Below are 24229 nucleotides of genomic sequence, written 5' to 3' on the forward strand. Positions count from 1 at the left end.
ACGTATCAAGAAACTGAGACACTCCAAGGTCTTCTAACCTGAGCGACAGTCTGAATTGTCTCACGATGCCCCTCTTGAGTCATTCAACAGATGATTTAACAGTGATTCAGCAGTTTCAGATACACATTTCACTACTTTTTAAACAACTTCTGAGCAGGCTTTTAAATAAATTCTTCTTTAATTGATTGATTTGACAGGATGGTCTTTAAAGTGGGTTATAGAGAAGATATGCATAATTATCACACACAAACCACGAGCAGTTTTTATGCGATTTTATTTTTCAAACGTTGCAGACATTTCATCACCAAATCACATTAGCGGAACAAGTACAGCACTTTATAGTTGTTAGATGTAAATATACAGAGATAATCCAATGGAAATGTTTTGCATTTTTGCTCGTGTACAGTTTACTGACCGCGGGGAAAGTGATATTCATTGATCAATGCACTGACAGCAAAGGGAAAGCAACAGTGGGGAGGGGAGGGGAAGCTTCAGTAATAACATTGTGAGTGCAAACATTAGCGTTACTTTTTCATCTCCAGGATTCCACTTCCTGGTCCGCGCCGCTTCGCACTGCAGATGTTACAAAACTGAACCCCGGGAATCTGAAACGGGAAGGAGGGAAAAGATAGAGGAGTCTCAACGTATGAGTTAAAATAGAATAGAGACTGGAGAAACATGACACAGACTACAGGGAGGTTTTCTTACTGTTCCTGAAGATGGTAAACATTCCTTGTGAAACATGTGTCTGCAGTGAAACACCACCACGCTGAAGGGTTTGGCCATGTCTGAAACACAGGCGTGACGAATTTATAGCTTTCAAATGCAAAACAGAGTTAAAATACTTGCATACAACTGCATAGAAAACCCACCTGATGGTAAAATTGTGGCATGACACGATTCGCAAATGTTCTCCTCTGAAAAGAAAACCAACATAAGTTACAGTGGTCTTGTATAATTACAGTTTAAAAATGACTTCTCCGTTGCTTCTGCTTCATGAACGCAAAGAAAAGTGTACCTACCGTCGACCCGGACTCCTTTCATCTGTGTTCGGTGCATCTTCTGGAGCAGAGAGAGGGAGTCGGCCACCAGGATCTTCTTACATCCTTCCCTCAAAAGAATCTTAGAAGCAGGAAAACAAAGAGTTGGTTAATAAAGAAAACAACATGATGAATAGCTCTTAAATTAAGTTCAATGTCTCATTATTTCCCCTGCTTAAATCACCCTAATTATTTCTAAATGGAGCTACAGAGGTTATACAATCCACACATGAATAGCGAAATTAGGTTACATAGCAAAATCATTGCTCCCCCAGTATGAAAAAATATATTTGACCCTTTTATTATACTTGTGTATTAAAGGACCAATGTGTAGGATTCAGTCTTCTAAATGTGTAGGAGAAACTACGGTGGCTGCGAAAACTCACAAACGTTCCCCATCTAAGACCAGTGTTTAGTTTGTCTGTTCTGGGCTACTGTAACATGGCAGATTTGCCATTTTCCCACTCCCTCGGTAGATAAAAACGACTCATTTAAGGTAACAAAAACACAATGATTCTTATATTCAGGTGACTACAGATCCCCAACGGCCGTCACTCTGACAAACAATTAACTCCAGACACACAGTGTCAGGAACAATCCCTGTGCAATAACCCTGGGACTCTAACATCTACTGCACCTGTAAACTATTTATTAATTTTCTTCATTGTTGAAATTCTATAATTCAAACACATCTACCCATACTGGGGCTGGCTATATATACACTGTCATATCCACCTACCTCATGTATATAACTGTATAACTGTATAACTATATAAATGTGTAACTATACATAGGACAACAAACCCAACAAAATAGACATTAACTTCTGTTTGTTTATGCTGTTAGTCTGTGTATGTACATTGAGAGAGTCAGATCCCTTGTATGTGTGCACATACCTGGCCAATAAAAGTGATGTTTCTGATTCTATACACTAATTGAAACATACCAATGAATATTATCTTCAATTTCTGCCAATAGTTCATCCTAAATGTTACACACTTGACCTTTAATACAGTGAGAAATGTTCAGTAAACTCCATTCCTTCAAAAGAAAGCCTTTAAATCTTTTGCTCCACTTACACTGAACCTGCAGCAGCAGGATACAGAACAGAATCATTGATTTCAAAGTATTAATGCAACCCCCAACTGACTGTACTGTTACCTAAGTCGAACAAGAGAAACTCTTTAAACTGATTTTATTCCTTCATCATAGAAGACTTCAAGTGTAAAAAAAAAAAGTAAGATAATCTTAGTGAAACATATCTAACCTGTAGATTGTAGTCCTGGAGGATTTTTACAAGTGAATCTCTGAGGTTTGGGATCTCCATGCCCTCTTTAATGCGATGGATGAGCAGGATCGGATCCACATGGGTACCAATGTTATTAAGGAGGCCAGTGATGAATGCTGGGGACCCAACAGTAGACAGACAGAAACAAAGGGATAATATGAAAGTGAGAATATGACAAAGACAGACAGAATCAAATGAAGGACAAGCAGAGGATTAGAAAAACAAGTCAATAGGAGGCTGAATCATACGTGGTTTGTCAATAGAGTAAGAGATGAGATCCTCCCAGAGCTCTGCATCGTCCTGTTCTTTGGCAAACTCTATGGCCTTGTCCACGTCCTCCAGCTCCTCCATGATCATCTGCAGAGCTCGTCTGCAGTTCCCCATCCTGCCTGGGGGGACACACTAGCTGGATTAGTTTGCTTTTAATCATTTAAAGCACGCTTAAAAGTAGGAAAACAGACCTTAACTAACAACTTACTGAGCAGGAAGACAGTCTCCTCTACAAAGTTCCTCTGCTGACAAACCTCAAGAGCCTGAGAGGAAAAGACAGAAAAGTCTTGTAGCTTCTGGAAACTTGGATGTGCGGTAGGATGACATGTAAGAATTGTACCTTTTCGAGAGGGCAGTGCGTGCTGTCTCTCAGGAAAGGTAAGAGATTCGGCCGGTCATATTCGGCATACAGGACAATCTGTCTCTCGTGGTATTTCTGGCCTTTGTGGTGGTCCCGTTTGAACAATTTATGGAGGTACTGTGGGGAAAAAGGATGAGTCAAATCACTTCTGAATTCAATTTTGAGAGTTAATGTGATTTATATTTAAAGTTACACATATCTTAACTCACCACATGCAGAAGCTCGGGCCTGTCTGCTAATTCTTCCACCACCCTGTCCGTCTGTGAGCACAGAGAAGAGAACCAGGATCAGCGGGCAGGAGGTTTTAATCAGATCTTTTAATGAAAAACTAACAGACGTGAGGTGCACTTACTGATAACTTGTCTTCATTGTCGAGCAGCATGTCAACAGCTTTCTGACAAGGTAAATTTAAAGTAAATGTCAGTCAAACGGGGAAAACAAATCGGATTACGATGCTGCTGGTCTTTCTTTGATTGTCTTTCTTAAAAAAGAAAGTAAACATGGCAATAAAATGTGTTTTCAGTCCATTATCAGGCTTTTACCTCTTTGTCAAAGTCCATGAGGAGTACAATCTTGTCCTCTATGGAAGAGAAAAGGTTGTGTTTGTGGATCAGCTGGTAAACGTCTTTATGCCTCAGTCTCAGGTAGATCTCTAAGGCTCTGTCGTACCGCTGGTCGTATGTGTACCTGCAACAGCATCAAACACCAACAAGTTACTTTATACAGGTTGACTTTCTGTCAGTTTCTTCAAGTCATTGGAAGTATTAATTCTTCAGTGAATACATATCTGCATGCAAATATTGTGCAACCGAGCATTGTTTTATCTCCAGTCTAGATCCTAAAACTAAATACGTGATACTGAATTCCATACAAATGTGTATAAGATGTTGAGATACAAACTATTTATTCAATTGGTGCAGTAATGCACGTGTTCACTCACAGTTCAGCCAACGTGGTGAGCAAGGTTCTGTTAGTGGGGTCCCTCTTCAGGTGGTCGGTGACCGCCTGAACAATCGCCATGTTATTATAAAGCTCTCCAGGCCATTCACGGATCAGTGTGGCAAAACCCTTTTTTGGTGGACAGCACAGGAAGTGGGACAAACCATTAGCTTACGACCAACCAGCGGACACTAGATTTGTCACAGGATGTCAAGACTATCGGGGACAAAGTACCTCATAATCAGTTTTGAGAAATTCATGCAAGATCATTTCATAGATGGCCGGTCTGAGGCGCAGATCCCCTCTGGGTAAGTACTGACTGATGGCCTGAAATCAGATAGCGGAGGACCAATATTGATGAGAGACTGATACTGGAATAAAAAAAAAGAGAGACAACACTTCTGAACCAGAGTCCCCGACCTACCTTCAACTGTCCGATGGTCTTGAACCTGTATACTTCATTTTCCCACAGTTCCATGTTTTTCCCAAGCACCTTTTGACACTTCCTGAATTTAGAAAAAGTCATTAACATACAGTATATAAACTATATGGTCTTTGTGCTTAAAAGTTAGTTGGTGGATTTAAGCTCCACTTACTGGTTAAAGCTCTGGACAAAGTTAGTAAGTTTTCTATAGTATTTCTAGTTGAATGTGTATTGCATACTTAATATCCACACTTGGGTCTGTATCATAGATAATTAAAATCTTATCTTATCTGTTCAGTAACCCTTGACAAAATAATGACATTTTTCATTGCAATAAATTGGGATTATATTGAAGAGTTTTCCCTCTTTCGACAACTTTAAATGAATATTTGAATATCCCACACACACACACACACACACACACAGAACATCAACCCTACCTCGCAGCATTATCATAGTCTCCTTTCTCCACTAAGTGGTTGATGTAAGCCATCCCAATTTTCTGAACGTCGTGCCTCTTGATGTTTTTGAAGCTGATCTCTGCAGCCATCAGTGCCTCCTGTCACAGTGAAACCACATTAACAGGACACACAGTTAAAACTATAATTGTTCACTGTAACCTTTTGCAGCGTTCATAAAACTCGACAGCACAAACCTCATATTTCTTCTTTTCAAGCAGCCAATCGATGTGGTCATCTTGGTCTCGCTCCTTGGCCACAACGATGTCTTTGGGACTGATGATGTAGAAGAGCGACTCTCCCTCAGAATGCTCTGTTAATGAAAATACATTTATGCCTCCGCGTATTGCGCATTACAGCTGACATTTGATAGTCGATGCATAATGAAATCAGAGCGCAGTAAATGGCTGCGTGACATTTCTCCGAGGGCTGTTTTTATAGTCTCACCGAGGCGGTAGTCTCTGCACTCATTGTCTTGGAAGTTGCGCACGGTCAGCGCGTCTGAAGAGATCTCCTCGCAGCCTTCAGGGAGAGGCTGGATGATGTCGAGACGAGGCCGCGCACGGAAATCCTCATCCTGCAAATACACACACAATGAGTAAAAAAAAAACATTTTCTACCACATTTGCCCCGTTAATATGTACGTTAAAGAAGTGGCCATTAATTACCATGTGATCAGAGTTCTCCTTCACAAAGTACAGGGTGACGAGCTGATCTGCCAGCGGCGCCAGACCGCTGATGAAGAACTCGGTCTCAAATGCAGACACTGTTTGGGAAAAGACACAGAAACCAAAACAAAGAGGATCAAAGATACAATCTTCTTCTTAAAGTGCATTTAATCCATTTGTAACTTAATATTGATATTCTATATCCTGAACTGCCATGGCTACCATTTAGACTTCACACAACCAGAATGTGAGGTCCTCTTCTACTGTCCTCTTCTGCTACTCTCTGTTGATCACTCACACAAATTCCAGCGCATTTATCACAGTAGGCCGATGAAATGACTGGCATCCAGATTAATAACCCTTTTATTGTATAACTTACCTTGAGTTAAGTTATTTTTTCTAAGTGTCATCTAGTTTTATTCTCGCTTTACTTTGTATTTCATTTCACTATAATGGTTAGCTGTTCTGCCTTCATGTTTCAAAGCACTTTGTATTGCTTTTGTTTTCATAAAACCTTTGTTGCAACCTTTGTTCATAAATAAAGTTTATTATCAAATAGTTTATTAGAATGTGCGGTGTATTTTATACCTATTTCCACATAGCGGCTGGGCAGATCTCTCATCTCAGTAGGATTTCGCTCTTTCACAACACAAATCTGAGGAGAAATAAGAAAATACAGAAAGTTTGGAAAAACTGGAATCTAGTATCTGTAATGTCAATCTTATCAATAATAATCAATTTAAATAGAAAAGTAGCAAAAACCTTAATGGAAGTCCCCCAGCCAACAATGAGAGTGGTGTTGTCTTTCCAACACAGGCTGCATGGGTACATGTCAGGCCTCAGACTGACATTATCCCGCAGCACATTTGTGATCCGCTGTTTTGTACTGATATCATAGATTTTGACGCCCTAGAAGAAACCAAACATTCAGCATTTTCACAATCAGTACAGTACTTTTTTATTGACGTCTCTGACAGATCACTCACCACATTGTTGGCCCAGGCAATGAGGTTAGCTCTCCACTGGATATTAGTGATTGAGCCCTCGCCTTCATGGAGAACAGACGTCTTCCAGCGGTTCAACCAGTTTCTTTCGTACAGGAGCAGCTTTGGGAAAAGAAAACAGGAACATATTAAATACTGCGCAGTTTTCATCTCAGCACCTCAAGGAGTGCAGTTGTGCAACCCCGCCTACAGAGGGCAGTAGATGAACAGCACATTACACAGGAGCAGCCAGGCAGGAGCTGTGTCTGGAGAAAAGGGAGAAACAGCCTTATAGATTTAACTTAAACTGTTGGGAACTTTCTCATTCACACTGCAAATGATGAAGTAAAACCTGACTTTGGTTCTTATATGAAGATCTTAATTCCACTTCAGAGCATTTGCGCACAAAGACAATGAAGACAGATTGTTCATTAGACTCCGTCTAAGTGAGAAAGCTTCACATTAGCTTCACATTCAGCAGTGGGAGAAGTAATTTTACAGTTTCACACGGTCGACGTAATTTGCAAGTAGAAGATGGTGTGAAAGCCATAAAGAAAGGGTTGAAAACTTGATGCATTACAAGCTTGATTTCATACATCCCTCTTACTTATATCATAATGGCTACACGGCACTTATTGTAGTCTCTGTGAGTGGTGTAAAGTATAGAAACAACTATTTAAATTATTTAAATTAAACATTATGTTTTCATGCTATGTATATTTACCTCTCAGAGAGGTGTGGAAGCTCAGTGCGAGTGTGTTTTTAACCACAATGCACTGTGGCACCAAGGTGGTCACAGAACTATTTTATAAATTGCAGTTTAATGTTCAGGCCTTGTATTGTACATGCTGTAGAGGACAAAGCCTGTCATTCACATTCCCTGCATTGTTACTGTCTTTACTATATAAACTGATACAACCCCCCCCCCAAAAAAGGTGCATAATATTACCAAGGATACCGAGAGAAGGTTGTATCGGCTCTTTAATTCAGCAGTTGGGCTATGTTAATAAACCGTTTGCTTTACAAAGAGATGATATGACAAAAGAACTGTGGAGACAAAATTGAATTTCCTTTGACAGGATGTGGCTCCCGTTGAGGCTTATTGATTTTCATCACAGGCACATTGTGGAGGCCTTCACAACTTGGAACTGAGAGGAATCAGCGGCAATTGAAAGAAAATGGCAAAGTAACACTAACAATGGGGTTTCATAAAAAAGTTGTTTTTCCTCACCCCTGTTGTATAAATGTCAGTATACTTTATTTATGGATAGTTCTGCAATGACGCTACTTCCGAGCGGTTTATAGTTGTGGGCAGTAATTGGCGTGTGGTAATAGGTAGCTGGTTTTACTTCCAAAACACAAAATGACAAGTCTAATGTCTACGATGCTTTTCACCTTCCGTTGTGACATACCTACCAGAGACAACTTTCAGGAGAGAGATCACTGTATGCGCCCGGAAATCATAAGACTATGTACCCTCTTGATAATGACATCTACTTGCTGTGCTTGTGAAGCATTGCCTTTCAAACACTGTTGAGCGAACAGCACTTTGTGAAAATGGGCAGCTCTCCCGAGAGCACTCCAGCAAAGAGACAAGAAAGTAAGAGCCTTTCACACCAGACAAAGACCTGTACATCGGCTTCAGCTGAGCCAAAGTGAGGAGGTTTGCAGGATTAGGTTTCACCCGGACACAATCAGGATGAATTATTGTGGCAGGAAATGTCTAAAACTGTATATAATGACAGCACGAGTAAAAAAGTGCGACTCAAACCTACCTTGTTGCCCCCAGTGACAAACTGTTTGTAGTTTGATCTTGTGAACTGTGGGTGTAAAGCCACCACCTGCAAAACAATACATGACAGGCAGATTAGACTACATAGGTTTTACTGTTCTGGAGAGTCCACATTTGCAGGTAATAGCCGGCAGATGAATGCTAAGACACTATTTTGATAAGAACTTACTTTGATGGGACAGTCAAAGTTCTCATGGAAGCCCTCTCTTGTATAGAGACCAAACACTTGCACCTGGAACAGAGATGAGACGGCAAGAACGGCAAGCAAAGGTGAATAACTCAAAATTTCTCCTTTAATTGCTGCCTCTGCAACTATCTGAGGCCAGCGGGGGGAATTGTGGTCAGAAAAGACTTTGATTGGCTCCCTACTTCTCCGCTGGGTCACCAATTAGTGGACAAGTTGATTCTTTGAACCCTGCAGGGTTTAGAAACAGGAGTCCTCATATTGGACTCAGTTGGCTACAACAAACTCTAATGTACCATTAGAGTCCATGACACCCAGTCTCTCTTCATCTAAAGGCTCCAAAAAAAAAAAAAGGCATTTTTTAAAAAGTAGGGGAATAATATAAAACTCTGATTCAATCTCTTCTTTGGAACCGCACCAGCGATTAAGGATTAAGTTAGATTTTTAAAGGATTAACAGCCAACTGAATTGGTTGAGGGCAAACAATTGCTGTAGCATTGATTTTAATTGTCTGCTCCACTTTTTGTGTGACAAGATCTTGTTTTTTTTTTTTTTGCCACCAGAGTGCTAGAAGTGAGTGGGGGGGGGGGGGATATCAGAGAGCATATCTTGACTGCGAAATCCATGAAGGATGGTGGTAATGATGAGAAGAGACAAGATAACAGCAAGGTGGAGAACATGGGAGAGGGTATCCATAGACGGCTGATGGCTGACTGACAGCTCAACGGATCTGAGTGCAAGCCTTCTTTCCCCTACTCTTCAAAATTGGTACAAGCTTTTTATAAATTCTTGCATCATGAAAAAAATATGGGTTTATGTGTAGATATGGTGACGATAAAACTTCAGGTTAATGCTCCGACTGTGGGAATAACTGCAGTCGAAAAAATCCACTACCAAGTTCCACATCATTAGCATAAAGCCGAAGACTGATAAGATGACTTTTATATGAAACTGAGGATGAATTATGAAAGATGAGAAACACTGATTGGTGATTTTATTTTTTTCTTGCTGCAGGCCCAAGGATCAGTAACCGGCGCTGATGAGTAGAGAGATCTCACCTTCCCATCCTCGGAGCAGATGCCCACATGCTCTCCACTTTCATCCAGACTGATCTGGTTGATCTTCACTGAACTCTGCGGAGACACAATATCAAGGCATCTTTTTTTAGAGGCGGGCGAATATCTTTGTGGCCGGTAAAATGTTGCTGGATGACATTTTACCCCACTAAGTGAAATGCCAGAAAAAGCGGAAGGCAAAAAAAATTTGAGTATGTAATGGATGCATAGTCCCATATGTGTCAATGCACAGAGCGTGGCATTAACACGGTGAAGGTTAGGGGGTCCCAATTCACCGCTGATGCTTTCATGACACTATAGCAGCTCTTTAGATAAAAGGATCAACAAAATGGCATAAATTAGAGCAAATGTTACTTACAAACCATCCCTAAAGGGTTGACTGTGCCTCTGTGTAGACTAAAGGAGAAAAAGTTCTTTACTTATCATATATTTACACTTTCTCCAGCTTCACCTTGTTATCTTATTCTGGCTTTTCACTTAAAAAAGGGCCAGTGTGTAAGATTTAGTGGCATCTAGCTGCATAGTTGCAGACTGTAACTCCCTTGCTTCACTCTCCTCTTTTAGGTGCAACAGAGAAAGTACAGTGGCTCCTAAATGTGCAAAAAATGCTCCAATCTAGAGCCAGTGTTTGGTTTGGGCTACTGTAGGAACACGGTGGTCTCCATGAAAGGCGACCAGTAGATAAAAACATGGAATTCTAAGGTAACAAAAACATAATAATTCTTAATTTATTGTTTAGGTGTTTATACACTAATAAAAACATACCTGTGAATATTATATTCAATCTCTGCCAATAGATCCTCTTAAATGTTACACACTGGACCTTTCATTCTGACTACTTAATGTTGAAACAACGTCACAAATCCATCAGTCAGAGCTCAGCGGTGTCTCTTCTATTCAGGGAAACACCTTCCTTGTTTCTTTCAGGCAATGACTGATAAACTGGCAGTAAGTTCTTTAGGTGAGTAGCACTTGAATCAATGTGCTCAGCAGGGTCACTACAGTTAGAAGCACGAGTGCAGGTAAATTAATGTAAAACGGCCCTTTTGTGTCAGTCAAATCAGCCTTGATTACTGATTTTTTTCTTTTGACTTGCAAATTAGATTATTGCTCCGAACTCATTCCCTTTGGGTCAAGTGAGCAGAAATGTATGGGGGAATGTAAAATTGTGGGACTATATCAGACTGCTGCTTATAAATCCAACACATTGTAAAGGTCTCCTTGTGCATACAGGATCTAAAATCAGGATCAGTGTCCCCAAGGAACTCTCATTCTGCTCATTGTGGTTAAAAAGTGCTTCTGCGATGTTTTTGAGAAGAATCTGACAATACAATCCAAACATGAGGAGTGGTAAAAGGTTGGTGGTCGTTTGACATTTTGGGAATATTATTTGCTTTATTGCAAGGAGTTAAATGAGAAGATCGATTAATCACTAGGCTACAGCCAGCAGCTGATTCGCCTACCTCAGCTTCAAAAACTGCAAGTAAGCACAAGATAGTGAATAAGCATATTTCCAAAAATTTCAAACTAGTCCTTTAACGCTCACATTTATCAGAGGAGGGAGGAACATTACTTACATCTCTTGAGGCACATATCAGTACAGAAAGTTAGGTAATAGGATACATTTATAATGAAACACATAATTATATAAAAACTCCAATTCAAGAGAAGGTTTATTATTCGTTTGGTAATACATAAAGACAACTAAACGTAAAGAAAACTACTATATAAACTATGTTTTAGGCTAAACGCTAATGCTAGAATGTCAACATGCTCACAATGACAATGTTAAAGTTAATGCTAATGTCAAATAAATATAATATTGTTAAACAGGTCTAATGTTTACCTGTTGAGCATGCTAGCATGCTAGCATTTGATAATTAGCATTTACCACAAAGTCTTTATCATTATTTATTTAATGGCTAAAATCATTATATTGTAAAGGATTTTAATGTACTCACAATTTCAAACTTCTGAGTTACATTTCCTTGGATGTCCAGCAGGAACACCTTTCCAAAATGGGTGCCCAGGGCGAGGAACTGCAAAGGGATAAATGTAATGTAAATCAAACCAGAACACACTTGAAACAAATTCAAGATTTTGGAAGAAATCTTGTGCTGATGAAGGCTGTGGAAGGGGATAAAAAAAAAAAAATACTTTGTGGAGCTGGAGCGACATGGGCAGAGTGGGGATTGGGTGAGCTTGGAGGCAAAACTGTGAAATTGCAGGGGGTGGAAAAGCCCTATTTATTAAAGCATACAGTGTGAAATGGCATTTTTTTTTCTTAAATTAAAATGCTTAAGCATAATAAATGCACTGTACATCTGACTTCTTCCCATGCTCCCCAATCACCTCCCTGCCCAGCACAGAGCTATTATTTCTGCTGAGCAGCAACTGGTTTCTGTGTTTTGTGCTTCAACAAAAGTGCATGTGTGAATGTGTGCGTGTGTGTGTGTGTGTGTGTGTGTGCGCGTGAGTCCACCGGGACAAAAAAATTATAGAAACAGGGGGCTTTTGGCATTAGATTAAGTGTGTGTTCTTCCACCCCAGCCTCTGCTCCATGCCCTCCTCCTAATCCCCCTCCCTTCTAGACCAGCATGTGGATGTGCGGCGAGCCCACCATGCTTCAGTGCAGTCTATAATGAAATGCTTATATTTACAGGCACAGCTGAGCATGTCAGACAGAGCCCCTGCAATCTCCCCAAATAAAATAACCAAAAATAAATAAATAAAGGGTTCAACCTTGTGAGGCGGAGCGACTTTTAAAGGGATTTATCAGAATGGAATTGTTCAAATGAAATTCCGATTCAGACACTTAAAATATGAGGCAACATAAGGCAATATGTGCTGTCGGTGGCTTTAAGGTTGTGGGAGTTTGCCGCGGCGGAAGGGGGGGGGGCTGGTGTGACCACACAGGTAGCTGGATGGCAGAAGGTACACAAGCTACAGAAATCCCAGGAAGAAAGACAGTCAGATCAAATTTAGAATTTCAGCAAAGCAATGTCTCTCGCTGTGGCACAGTTGTTATTTTGAGGTTAAAAAAAAAAGAGGGTGTGGGAGGAGGGAGGGGTCCAAATCCTCAAAGTAAAAATAAATAAATGAAAATCAATAGCGGTTAATAAAACATCAGGTGAGGAGACATAACTGGTCGTGACTTTTGCTCTGCTCAGGCGTGCATGTGTGCTGCTGGTGCCACAACGACTAACCATCTCGCCGAGAGTGGCCCTCTTAAAAATATCAACATTCGACAAAACAGACAGAGAGGAGCGGAAAAAAATACGTATGTGTGGGAATAAAAGGAGGGGAAGACAATGGCGACTGGTGCCTTTTGATGCACCTCCCTGAGAGGAGGGGAAGGTGAGAAAAGAATGGGCTGCCTTTACAGATTGAACAGAGGGGATGAAAACCAACTTTGAAGAGGACATCTCTCAAATGTACAGAAACATTGTACTTGAGATGGGTGGACTTCAGAGCTGAAATGCCCTTGTGGGTGGAAGATTATAACCTCTACCTTGTCATGGACGGTCATGCAGCTGGCTGCATCCTTCTGCAGGATTTCTGTCACCCCATTGGAGAGCCTCTCGTACTTCAGCTTGGGCTCCTCCTCGCTGTCCTCCTCCTGGTGGAGAAAGTAAACTTTTATTGTTTAAAAGGTGTTCATTACAACAGCAAAGTGTCCTCTCACAAATGTTATAGTTCACAATGTTTTATGAAAGTCCTCCTGAAATGTCCACCTCATGTCATTTAAATCCTGTACTGTCTTAAAATACAAGGTTAAAGGGAGTGACAATGTGCTACTCAACTTAAAGGTACCCTGTAGAGTTTCTGACCACTAGTGGTGGTTTGGAGCAATGTTTGCGAGTGGAGGTCCCTGTTTTGTTTGTTTGTTTGTTTGTTGTTGTTGAGGACGCGAGAGCCAAGATTACTTTCTACAATTGCCTTCACAATATTCCTGCTGAGAGATGGTGGCAGTAACATGCCAAAAAAACGAACCAGCAAAGGCAGTGGGGACGAAGACTGCCAGCTAGTAAACATGATTAAATAATTCCTGATTTTAAATACTTGAAAAATCTACTGTGTAAGAAGGAAATACATCATCTGTGTGTCGAGGATAATGTTGGTTTCTAACTACATGATACATTTGTCAATAGAATTTAGTAAAACTATAACACGCTATCATCTCAATGCTAAAGCAGCGGACGAACAAGTTATGACTCAGCCCTACACGGTGATGTATTTTAAGATATATGAGCCAATCTGTGCAGAAAGTAAAATATCAGACCATCTTCATTTAACTTGAACAGAAAAACAAAACGAATGTGCTGATCAATTAATTAATCATTTTGTCTATAAAGTGTAAAAAAAAAAAGGCATTTTAATATCTGAGAACCCAACCCAAGGGTTTAAAACCTAAATATATTTAGTTAACTATCATAACTGACAAAGAAACGTATCTAAGCCTCACATTTGAAAAATTATAAAATTATAAAACAATTATCAAAATAGTTGCCGCACAATTTTCTGTTGATCAACTCATTGTTTCAGCTCTACATTCACTAAAACATATAATACTACTGTATAAAACAGATGACAAACAGGGGGTCCTTCATAATCTTCTGCAGCATTCCTTCAACAACCTGCAGCAAAAAGCAATAAGTAACAAATACCTTTCGGGAAGCTGATTTTACATCCACAATGCTCAACATCATGTCGGTGAGCAAGAGACTGAACCCAGCAGGAACACACTAATGGCCCAATTCTACACATATTCTGGCCTCTTCAAAGAAATTCATATGTCCTGCATGTGTGTATCAGGAGATATATGCACAAAGACAAATTTCCATTACCTATCCATGAAATGCGGCATTAAGTTATTTTTTCATGAGACTGTTCATCCCCCAGTGACATACATGAATTTAGTCATTTCATAAAGCAAACTTAAGGTATTCTACTGTGTTACTCTTTCCAGCGTGAGCCAACATTTGCGGCCAGTCACAGCCTGAATATTACTCATAATTCAGTTTATAACCAATGCTGCACAGTCTCTGGCTGCCCAGAGGGTGCATCAACTCAAAACATTGTCTGCCATTATGTGCTACTGGGTTGGAGGTGGGGGACAATAGCGTGGAAAAAATGTTATTTTCAAAAACAATCCTTTCCCACTCAACAACGCCATATCTAGGCTATTTCCTGTGTATTCTGGTTGTGAGATTTCTGATGCGAGGGCATTTGTCACGGGTTTCCAAGGTGTATCAAACAACAAAGGCAAACTTCATTCCCCAGAGAGCAACTACCTATTTTAAAACTTTTGCCATCTCTTGTAAGTTGCCTTCTGTTTTGTCAACTACTGAGCTGGTCTTTGTGTTCTAACCATTTTCGCCATATTCTTTGCCCATTGCCTTTAGTTAATACACAGGCTGAACCAAGCCTTCTGTCTACAGTAAGGACAACATTTTGCTTTCAAATACACACTGAGGACCACACTACCTTTATCATTTAGGATGACAAAGGAGGACATCTCCTCTTCAATTTTAAGAAGAAATACTGAATCATCCTGCCACCCACCCCTCTATTTGTTTCTGTCTCAAACACAATGTACACATGAGTGACAATATAAAAAAGAGGAATGTAGGTACCTTTGTGTTATTCTTTAATTTTCTACCTATCGTTTGTGCTTTTTAGGACAATAGTTATTATATAAAAGCATATTCTATGACATAATTTCTTTTAAGTTGATCTGGCCTTTGTGTTGTAACCATTTGTGCCATATTATTTACCTGTTGGCAGTTGAGATACAACAGGCCGTAAAGGAAGAGTGAACTACTTACAAATTTACATTAAGGTTAAACAGGAGGACATGCTTCCTTATACATTAGGAAATAAATTAATCCAGTCCTCCACCCACCTCAGCACATTTCTCTGAGGTTTAGAAAAAGGGCTGCACAATTAATAGAAATATTATTGAAATTGCAATACGGCCAAGTGCAATATGTAAATCACAAGAGCTGTAATGTTTTGATAAAGGTAAAATGTGTGACAAAACAGCCTTATAGTGAAGTACTGTAGTGCTACAGAGGGGCACTGGTCTACAAAGCTCTCCAGATTTAAGACAACATGTCACAAATCTCACATCATCATGATTTTAATAGTTGTTGTTTTTTGTGAAAATTCAATTTGTGATGCAAAACTGATCAAATATGAACAAAATATCTGTCAAAATAATCACAATGTGATGTGTTTTACCACATCTCATTGGCCTTAAAAAAACCTTCCCCCTGTGAATAATGTAATTTAAGAGAAAAAAAAAATACTGATTCAAGCAGTCACAGACGACACTTCATTTTAGAGCTGTGCCAGCGATGAAGAAAGGTCTGGCTGAACCCATTATGATTCTGGTATGGGGGGGGACAAAACATTTTTTTTGGCTTGTTTGTGTTTCTTTAAACCAATCACAATCGTCCTGGGTGGCAGTAAGCCCAGGATGCAGCATCGGAGTTAAAATAGTATCGGAAGATAGCGGAAGGGGAGGAGACCTATACCAAAAACCTAGTTCAGTACTGGCTGATGATTCTCATGTCCAGTATGAATGTGTAAAGGTAAATCTGATGAATTTGTTTCAGTGTTAAAGTGATGAAGAGGAGGTGCAATAAGTCTGTTACCTTATCATGTGTCCGCTGCTGCGAGAGGTTTGATCCAGTGCACTCCAGACTTAAAATAAAACCTCTTCCCTTGACTACGTGAATGGTTCAGGGATCAAAACAAAACAAGCAAGACACAAAGACCAAAAAAAAACACTCACAACCACTCTTATCACTGTATTTATGTCAAATCAGACTAGTCTGGCCAAATTACAAAGGTAGTGAAGGGCATGTCACTGACTTTTAGGACAATTTTTTATCCAGCTCATTTCTTCTGTGAGTGTTGAGCACACAGACTCCTCAGTGCCTTTATCCAGTGAGGATGCTGTCAATCAGCAGCAGCAGACACTGAGCAAGCTACATTATATTGCAGCCTTCGAAGTAAATAATCAGCTGCCACTTGGAGGAGACACACAATTTCATTCCCTGGCGCTTGTTTCCCTGTGAGTGCTTATGTCCGACAGTACCAGACACACTGCGGACAGACAGAAAACAGGATGTAGGAGCTCTTTCTATTTGCAAGCCCAGAATTTACTCCTTTACCTCCTGCTCACTCTTAACTGCGTTCTTCTGAGAGGTGCAAGCGTCCGCTGCAGCCTCGCCCTGATATTTCATTCTATCCTCAGCTTCCTATAAAGACAAACTCCTTCCTTCCTTCCTTGCCAGGCTGATGTGTAAAGCTATATTTTATTTAGCCTACTTGTGATTCTCAGAAGCACAAGTGTACTGTAACGTGCCCGAGCTCAGTCATAATATTGATGGATCTGGAAAGGTATCTGTAATTCATGAGTGTTTGACACCTCTCAAAACCTGACAAAGATCCTTCTGGGATCAAGCTGGGTTGATAAAGGCTGGCTATGTATTACAGTCCTTTCAGTAGGCAGTCAGCTTTATTTGAGTTCAAAAATCACCCATGCTTGACAGAAGTATGCACACCTCTGTCAACAGCAATATGTTGCTGTTGATGCATTTCTAAATCGACATACTGGTGCAACGGCATGACATTTTAAGGTGTAATTTCTCTTTTACCTCTATATAAAACCTCCTTTTCACAGTTTTTTCTTGTTGTTGTTGTTGTTGTTGTTGTAGGAGAAAAAGCACAAACAGACATTAATGTGTTTCTTACCTCAGACTCATCTGTGAATTCCTCACTCTGTTTCCTGCCCTGTAGGAAGAGACATTTTGAATGGGATTGCAGCAATCTGACACTACATGTTTCTTCGTATATTTAAGCACCACAGCATACAGTAGTGGCACACTGCAAGCTTGCGTGCATTGGAATATAATCTACCTCAAACACAGCCTGTGGAGATGCTACTATAATATCTGATTTTAAAATCAATGTAAAGCTATATTCACGTCACACACGCACAATACACTGTTAAATAACAAGTTGCATTACATGAAAAGGCAGCTGACACTATCAACAGATCCCAATTCGTGTTTATTTTGATGTTTACACGCATATAAACACCAACATTAGCCAACTAGCTGACGTTAGCATGCAGTGCTTACCTGCTCCTCCACTTCCGCCATTGTTATTAAGCTGTATCCAAGGGCAACCGTTATACTATGTCACTACGCGTTCAGATAATCACATGTTAAACCTGCGCAACAATTAGGTCTACTTAAAATATCTTAAAAAATACCCACTATAGACGTTTTTTAATTTATGTTTGTTATCGCAGCTTCCTCCCTCTGTCACAAGTTAAATCACATGACTGGGACGCAGCCGTGAGGCATTATGGGTGTTGGAGTCTTTGCCGACAGAGAGTCGACACACCAACCGTCGAAAAGGCGAGTTTGTGACAGTAATTAACGTTAAAGAGCAGCAGACTTTAGATAAATGTGTGTTTTTACCGTCGTATTTACATTCGGCGAAAGCTTTAACGACTTTTAAACTATTTTTTTTTTACGATTTATGAACTTTATTTTTTCACTTGTGCTCGTATTTGAGACGTTAACTGGCAAAGTTATGGAAAAGTGGCTTTTCTCAACACCAGCTCAAGAGACTTATAAGTCTCAAAGTACAGGTAGGATGTTTTCTACACCACATATCATATTTCACAGAGGTTTTATTACTTCATTTTAAACAATTAATCCAATAAATTAACATTTCCAAGTGGATAAAACAGTTGATGGTGGTGGAAGAAGTGTCAGGTTGCATAACATGGGAAAACACCTGCATGTAGTGTCTGGGAACAAGTCCAGATACATAAAATAATGGATTAATAAGGGTGTAATCTTTGTTTTAGAGTAACTAACTACTAATAATAACTGTTATAAAAAGTATCTCCAAATATATTATCAAAAGTGCATTGTTATATGGCTCTTTGAGTAAAGAAAAGACCTTTCAGTATGTATAATATCATAAAAATACAACCTCAGATCACTGTGATTTAACTCTTTTATGGAAACTAAACGTCCCTGAACTCTTGGCAGAGGAAATGTGGTCCAGACTCTTAATAAATTCCTCACTCCAAATACAATATTACATAGATACTACAATATAAAACATTAAAATAGACATTTATCCATCCATTTCTCATGTATTCTTTAAATGCACTCTGGTTTGAAGTTGCTTTATTGCTTTATTTTAAGCTTTAACAGAGTTGTAATGCTGAATCCACTGACAATGATCTCAAACTTATGTGTCTTATTGGCAAATATCACATCCATAAGGCTATAACGCTTCCAACCACAGCTATTCATCTTTTCTTGTGTTGAACTACAATATCTATTGGACTGTTTCTAATTATTAACAAAGGGGGAAGCTATAAAATCTCTAAAATAAACGGAAAATGAATAGATAAAACAATAAAACAACTGTTATATATGTTCTTTCTTTTTGTTGTTATGTCTAATTGGTTAATGGTGGTGGGTTAAAATCCATTGAAATACCTGTACAATATAGTGGATAAGGATTACATTTAAAGCCTTATTCTGTATTATTTCTGTTTTTTCTACTGCCCCATCTCCACTGGGGGCGCTTTTTTCATCTTTCATTCATCTCGTTGTACTGCCCCTCCAACCCATCTTCAACCTGCTGGCTTCTGTAGTCTTTTCCTGAGTTTTGTTCCACACAGAAATTAATGGGAAGTTAATTTCGTTGTTTTTTAAGAACAGAAACAGGAACCATACAGCAGAAATTCAGGTACAAGCTACAAAAGTATAGTGAAAGCTGATGATGATGATGATGATGATGATGATAAATGGCGATAAATGGCACTGTTTCTCTTCTTATTGCTTGCACATCCACAGGACTATCAGGGGCTTATTTTAGATCAGAAGTGCCCAAATGTTTTCCCTTAGAGGCACAAACCTGAGACATAATGGTAAAAAAGTAAACACTGTTGTATTATACAGATGATGAATGGCACTAGGATCCCAATTTACCTCAATTGACTGGATTCCTGCGTGTGTCCCTCTGTCCCAGAGCTCAGATTATAAATAATAAATAAATTCGGGTCCTGCATATTTAAAGAAAATCTGATTATAAACATTATACAGCTGTTTATATTATATATACATTTAAATTATCTTATCTTTGGGCCGCTTTCTGTGCCACCTTAAAGTGAGTACTGGCCTCAGCCTGGCCATCCTTGTAAGTAAAAGTAACTAAATACCTTTAAGTTACTCAAATACAGTTTTTTAAGTACTTTTGTGGTGTTTTACTTGAGTATTTTCTACAATTCAGTGAGATACATTTCATACTTTCTACCCCACTATGTTTATCTAAGAGCTTGTTACTGCTTACTTTGCAGATTCATATTTCCCATAAACAACTTATAATAAGCTCATGAAATACAATGTATTGTTAGAATGAACTACTGTACATAAAGTAGTTCATAACTGCACCACCCCAGCCGGCCACAACATTACAATACTACGCATAAATGTATCCAGTAGTAAAGATAGATATATAATGAAACATCCCCGTTGATAATCCTGATCCATAATGCAAATTTAAGTACATTTTACTGGTAATAGGCTACTTTAATACTTTTATTAGTAGTTTGAATGCAGGACTTTCATTTGTAATGGAGTATTTTTTACATATTGCAACTTCTATTAAAATCAATGATCTGAATACTGCTTCCAACCACTGAACAGTACAGTAATATTAAGTCCTGCATTATTATAAGTAGCCTATTATTGGCAAAATATACATGCAACAGTGTTTCAGCTGGTCAAGGTAAAGCTCATTTTCACAGTACATTATATATTATATATTTTTTTAACCTGATCAAGCTTTATATGTAAAATCTGCTTGTGCAAACTGTAAGATACAGTAAATAAGGTGGCCTTAAAAGTACAATATTCCCCTTTAAAGATGTAGAAGGATACATTTTCTATGCAGTACTTGAATAAATGTACTTATTGGTTTCCACCACTTGATAAACAAAATCCCTCTGTATCAAAGACACATTCAAATGTATCTGGAAGTCTGTGTTCGTGCTGTTAAAGAAAGTCAGTTATCTTATTGGTTTTGTATATTTCCAGACATTCCTGGACTCCAATGAATCCCTCCGATACTAGTCGACTCTCCTGGTCCCGCTTCCCCCCGCTGACAGCTGCTTGCCAGAGTCCAGATGAATGCCAAAAGGTATGATTTGCCTCTTCTTTATTGAGATTGTCTCACACCCCCATCTTGCCTCATCCATCCTCAGGAGAATCCTAATGCACTGATACCAAGGGGGAATAATTTTTTTTTCTTTACAATCTACTTAGCAATGATTTATTGATTGCGGCTTCCACCCTCACAGAGAATTACCGATCCTTTTTGGGAAATCAGATTTTCACACCTTTTGTGAGTGTGTATGTGGCGCGGGGTCTCCAGAGACAGTGTGAGGGGGGGACTGACTTTGAGGAGCAGCGGTGTGTGAATCTCTGCGGTGTCACTCCTCTCGTATGTGCCCAACGGATGGCCCTGTGATTCTCTGCTGCTCTCTCTATAGTTTTGCATTATTTATCGGTTGATAAATACAGTGTCCGAGCTCCATTTCAATATGTTTTCATCCCCTTTCAAAACCTATAAAAAACACGATTCGCCCCCACTCTCATATCATAAGCACGCAGGAGCCCCTCTAAGCATTTCATAGGAGAAGAAAAAAAAAGAGGAAAATAATAAAAACAACCCCTTGCCCTCATAGGAGGAGTCAGATTAGTGTGCTGAAAGCTTTGATGCTCCAGAATGTCAGCTCCGTGGATCGATCTAGCAAAAAACACACACACACCTGACCAATCAGAGGCATCTGTCTGTTGTGGACCTGCTGGGCACCGTGGTTTACAAGCTTCAAAGAGCTCCTTTTAATACACTGCTTTGATAGCCCTCAGCCTTCACTGACCCGCCGACCGTCCACTGGGGAGCATTTTAGCTTTAGTGGAGTAGAGACGGATAACTGCTGATCATATTAATGAGTATGCAAAATAAAATAAAAAATCACCTCAAATCTTGACTACTCATACTACAGGCCTGCTATTCCAAAAGACTGTATGCAGAGAGACAGCTAGTACTAATAGATACAATAATACAAACTAACAGAAATTATTAATAGCACTTGTTTACATCTGCATGCATGGAGGTGGTTTTAGTGAAATTGGCACTGAACTACACAAAGATCCATTTACCATGAGAGAGCACAGTTTGGTTAATAACCCTAAGGGGGAGACAAATCATCATCTACCATACCACATTAGCCACTGAGGTCTTGGGATTATTTCCCAATACAGTAGGGTAAAACAACAGAGCAGTTATTAATTATTGTTAGGATTTATATCTTCAAATAAAATTGCATTTTTGTTTGTTTTGAGTTGCTCTAAAGTGCAGTTAAATCAACATTATAGTTTGGAGGAGGGAAATATTTCTTCTTAAAACACCAGTATGTTTGTCTTATTTTAACATACAGTCATTTTGTGGTGTAAAACATTCCTTAACTACATATTAGAGCTCAATAAACCTTCATTTTACATTTAGTTTCAGATTCATTCCTGGTAAACTAAATAAAGGAGTGAGTGAAAAGGTGACACATTGAACTCATTTTACAGTGGGATTGAAAGCAGTTTTCTTCTGGCCAATATCAGATATTAATTTTGGCATTCCTTGCATTACTCAGGTCATTACGATTGCATTACAAGAAATGCGAACTCATTAGGTTCCTGCAGAAAAACAAGTCAGCTAATGACTGTATGCATTTATTGCTTTTAAGCCAGTAGGCCACAGAGACCAGTGATAATGAGCTTTGAAAGAAAAAAAAGCTGCCGTAGATTGATTGCAGACAATAAACGATTTGTGTACTGATGATTTTTGTATTTGTACTTGGAATACATTTGTTATCTCATGAAGTCATGTAACCTTGACAGGGTAAACACATGATCTGACGATGATGCATTACGTTGAGACTGTTTGTACGAACATAGGAAGCCTGAACGAGAAGTCTGACACATGATGAGTTGTATTTTGGGTAGGTTTTAAACCTTATTGTTATCTAGTTCAGGGTCACAGGTGTGCTAAAGCCTGTCCCAGCATGCACTGGGTACAAGGAAAATGGACATACTAATACAGAGCAGGTTTACAATATGAGAAAGAGAAAATTAAGTATATACAAAACATCAGTGCTAAAAATTGTTCGAGTGTGTTGTTGTTGTGTTCTTCCTGCAGAAAGGAGAGGCAGCAAGGGGAAGCTGCAAAATTACACTAATTGTAGCTGGTGGTGAGACAGGTTGAGGAAGATATTGGAAAACAAAAAAGTAACTATATTGAATCTTTTTCGTTTTGTTTGTGAAGTTTTATTGTCACTGGCAGCTTGTGTGAGAGAAAGTTTTATAAGTGCTATGTAGGGCTGCAGCTAACAGTCATTTCTATAGTTGATCAATCTTATTTTCTCAATTAATCGATGAATTAATTTGTCCAGGTAATAGTGAAAAAAGCCTGTTATAATAATCCACTCATCCATCGCAAGGTGACATATTCATCTTACTTGTTTTATTTGAGAGTCCAAAATACATGTCGTATACAACATCAAAAGTATCTCACGTAGCAAATGTCTTAAAAAATACCTAAAGCGACTCATGGATTAATCAAGTAGTCATTAAATCTCTGCTGGTGTGTAGCTGGACCCTCTTCAGCTACTTCTGTGGCCTTACTTTTGTCTTCACCATATAACTACAACATCATTGTAACATCAAACTATTAATAATTTACCCAGCAGTTTGAAGGGTGTGTGTCAGTGGATGTAGTGCGTACTTTCCCCCCGTTAGTACTATTTTTCATTACTAACTTTGTATGTATGAACACAGCTATAGATTCCACGATGTAGTGCTCCAGCTGTTTGGATATTCCCTCTTGAATCCTGGTATAAATATTAGAGATCACTGTGAATAAGATAAAAACAATATTATGACAATAACGATGAGTATTGATTATTTTTTTAAACTTCTGTTCAATAACCAGAGGAACCGTGAGTGTCGGAGTGGAAGTGGTGCTGCAGTTGGGCTGAAACCCCTCACCTAGTGTCCCCTCACGCTGGGACAGCACTGGTGAGACCACTAGCTATTAGCGTGGATATCTGATGACGCTCGGGACTCTCTGGTAACCACTGATTATTCGGCCACTGGGGGTGTTTGGTGAGCAGGAGGCAGAGTGGGGATCAAGTGCTTTTTCTTGTTCCTGCAACCTGTTCCTGAGCTGTGGCCAGACTGAGTGAACAGGGAAGAAATGAGACAAACCTTCTCCCTCATATCTGCTCCCGCCAACCTTCTTACAACACACACACACACACACACACACACACACACACACACACACACACACACACACATGCACAAACTCACATTATTGTCTTAACCAGAGGTCTGAGGGTTACTTTAAAAAATGAAGCTAATCCGTTACACACCCACCGCTTGGAATCAGTAATGTAATCTCTTATGGTAATTTTTTAAATATCACTTTTTATTAGGGATTTTTCTGCAATAAGATTAGAGTTATCCCATTACGTGTAATTGCATTACTCCCTGAGCTTAAATTAATAAACACGCCCAATTTGGTGGCAGGATTGCAAATAGGCAAAGCTGGCTGTTTTGAAATGAAGTAATTAACAGCTGCGTAA

General features: G+C 39.3%; 2 protein-coding genes across 2 annotated transcripts in view; one reads left to right on the forward strand and one right to left on the reverse strand.

Annotated features, from left to right (window-relative positions):
• Positions 1 to 257: 257 nt before the first annotated feature.
• vps41 (VPS41 subunit of HOPS complex) lies at positions 258 to 17853 on the reverse strand. The gene is made up of 28 exons (XM_051411043.1): positions 17637 to 17853; positions 17248 to 17286; positions 12995 to 13102; positions 11445 to 11522; positions 9466 to 9540; positions 8393 to 8455; positions 8207 to 8272; positions 6435 to 6554; positions 6211 to 6357; positions 6037 to 6103; positions 5449 to 5546; positions 5228 to 5357; positions 4978 to 5093; positions 4763 to 4881; positions 4323 to 4404; positions 4133 to 4225; positions 3900 to 4027; positions 3502 to 3646; positions 3312 to 3353; positions 3169 to 3219; positions 2939 to 3076; positions 2807 to 2861; positions 2577 to 2717; positions 2308 to 2444; positions 1023 to 1122; positions 873 to 917; positions 709 to 788; positions 258 to 605 (listed from the first exon to the last, which is right to left on the reverse strand). Exons 1-28 carry the CDS (start codon positions 17655 to 17657, stop codon positions 525 to 527), a joined length of 2565 nt encoding a protein of 854 aa, XP_051267003.1. The 5' UTR covers positions 17658 to 17853; the 3' UTR covers positions 258 to 524.
• Positions 17854 to 17960: 107 nt separating this feature from the next.
• The window catches only part of pou6f2 (POU class 6 homeobox 2), a 76585-nt gene continuing 70316 nt past the window's right edge, over positions 17961 to 24229 (forward strand). The window contains exons 1-2 of the mRNA XM_051411233.1: positions 17961 to 18154; positions 20625 to 20727. Coding sequence (XP_051267193.1) covers positions 20714 to 20727 — 14 coding nt within the window. The 5' untranslated portion in view covers positions 17961 to 18154; positions 20625 to 20713. The remainder of the gene's footprint in view (positions 18155 to 20624; positions 20728 to 24229) is intronic.

This window comes from Dicentrarchus labrax, unplaced genomic scaffold (assembly GCF_905237075.1).
Source record: "Dicentrarchus labrax unplaced genomic scaffold, dlabrax2021, whole genome shotgun sequence".
NCBI lineage: Eukaryota > Metazoa > Chordata > Actinopteri > Moronidae > Dicentrarchus > Dicentrarchus labrax.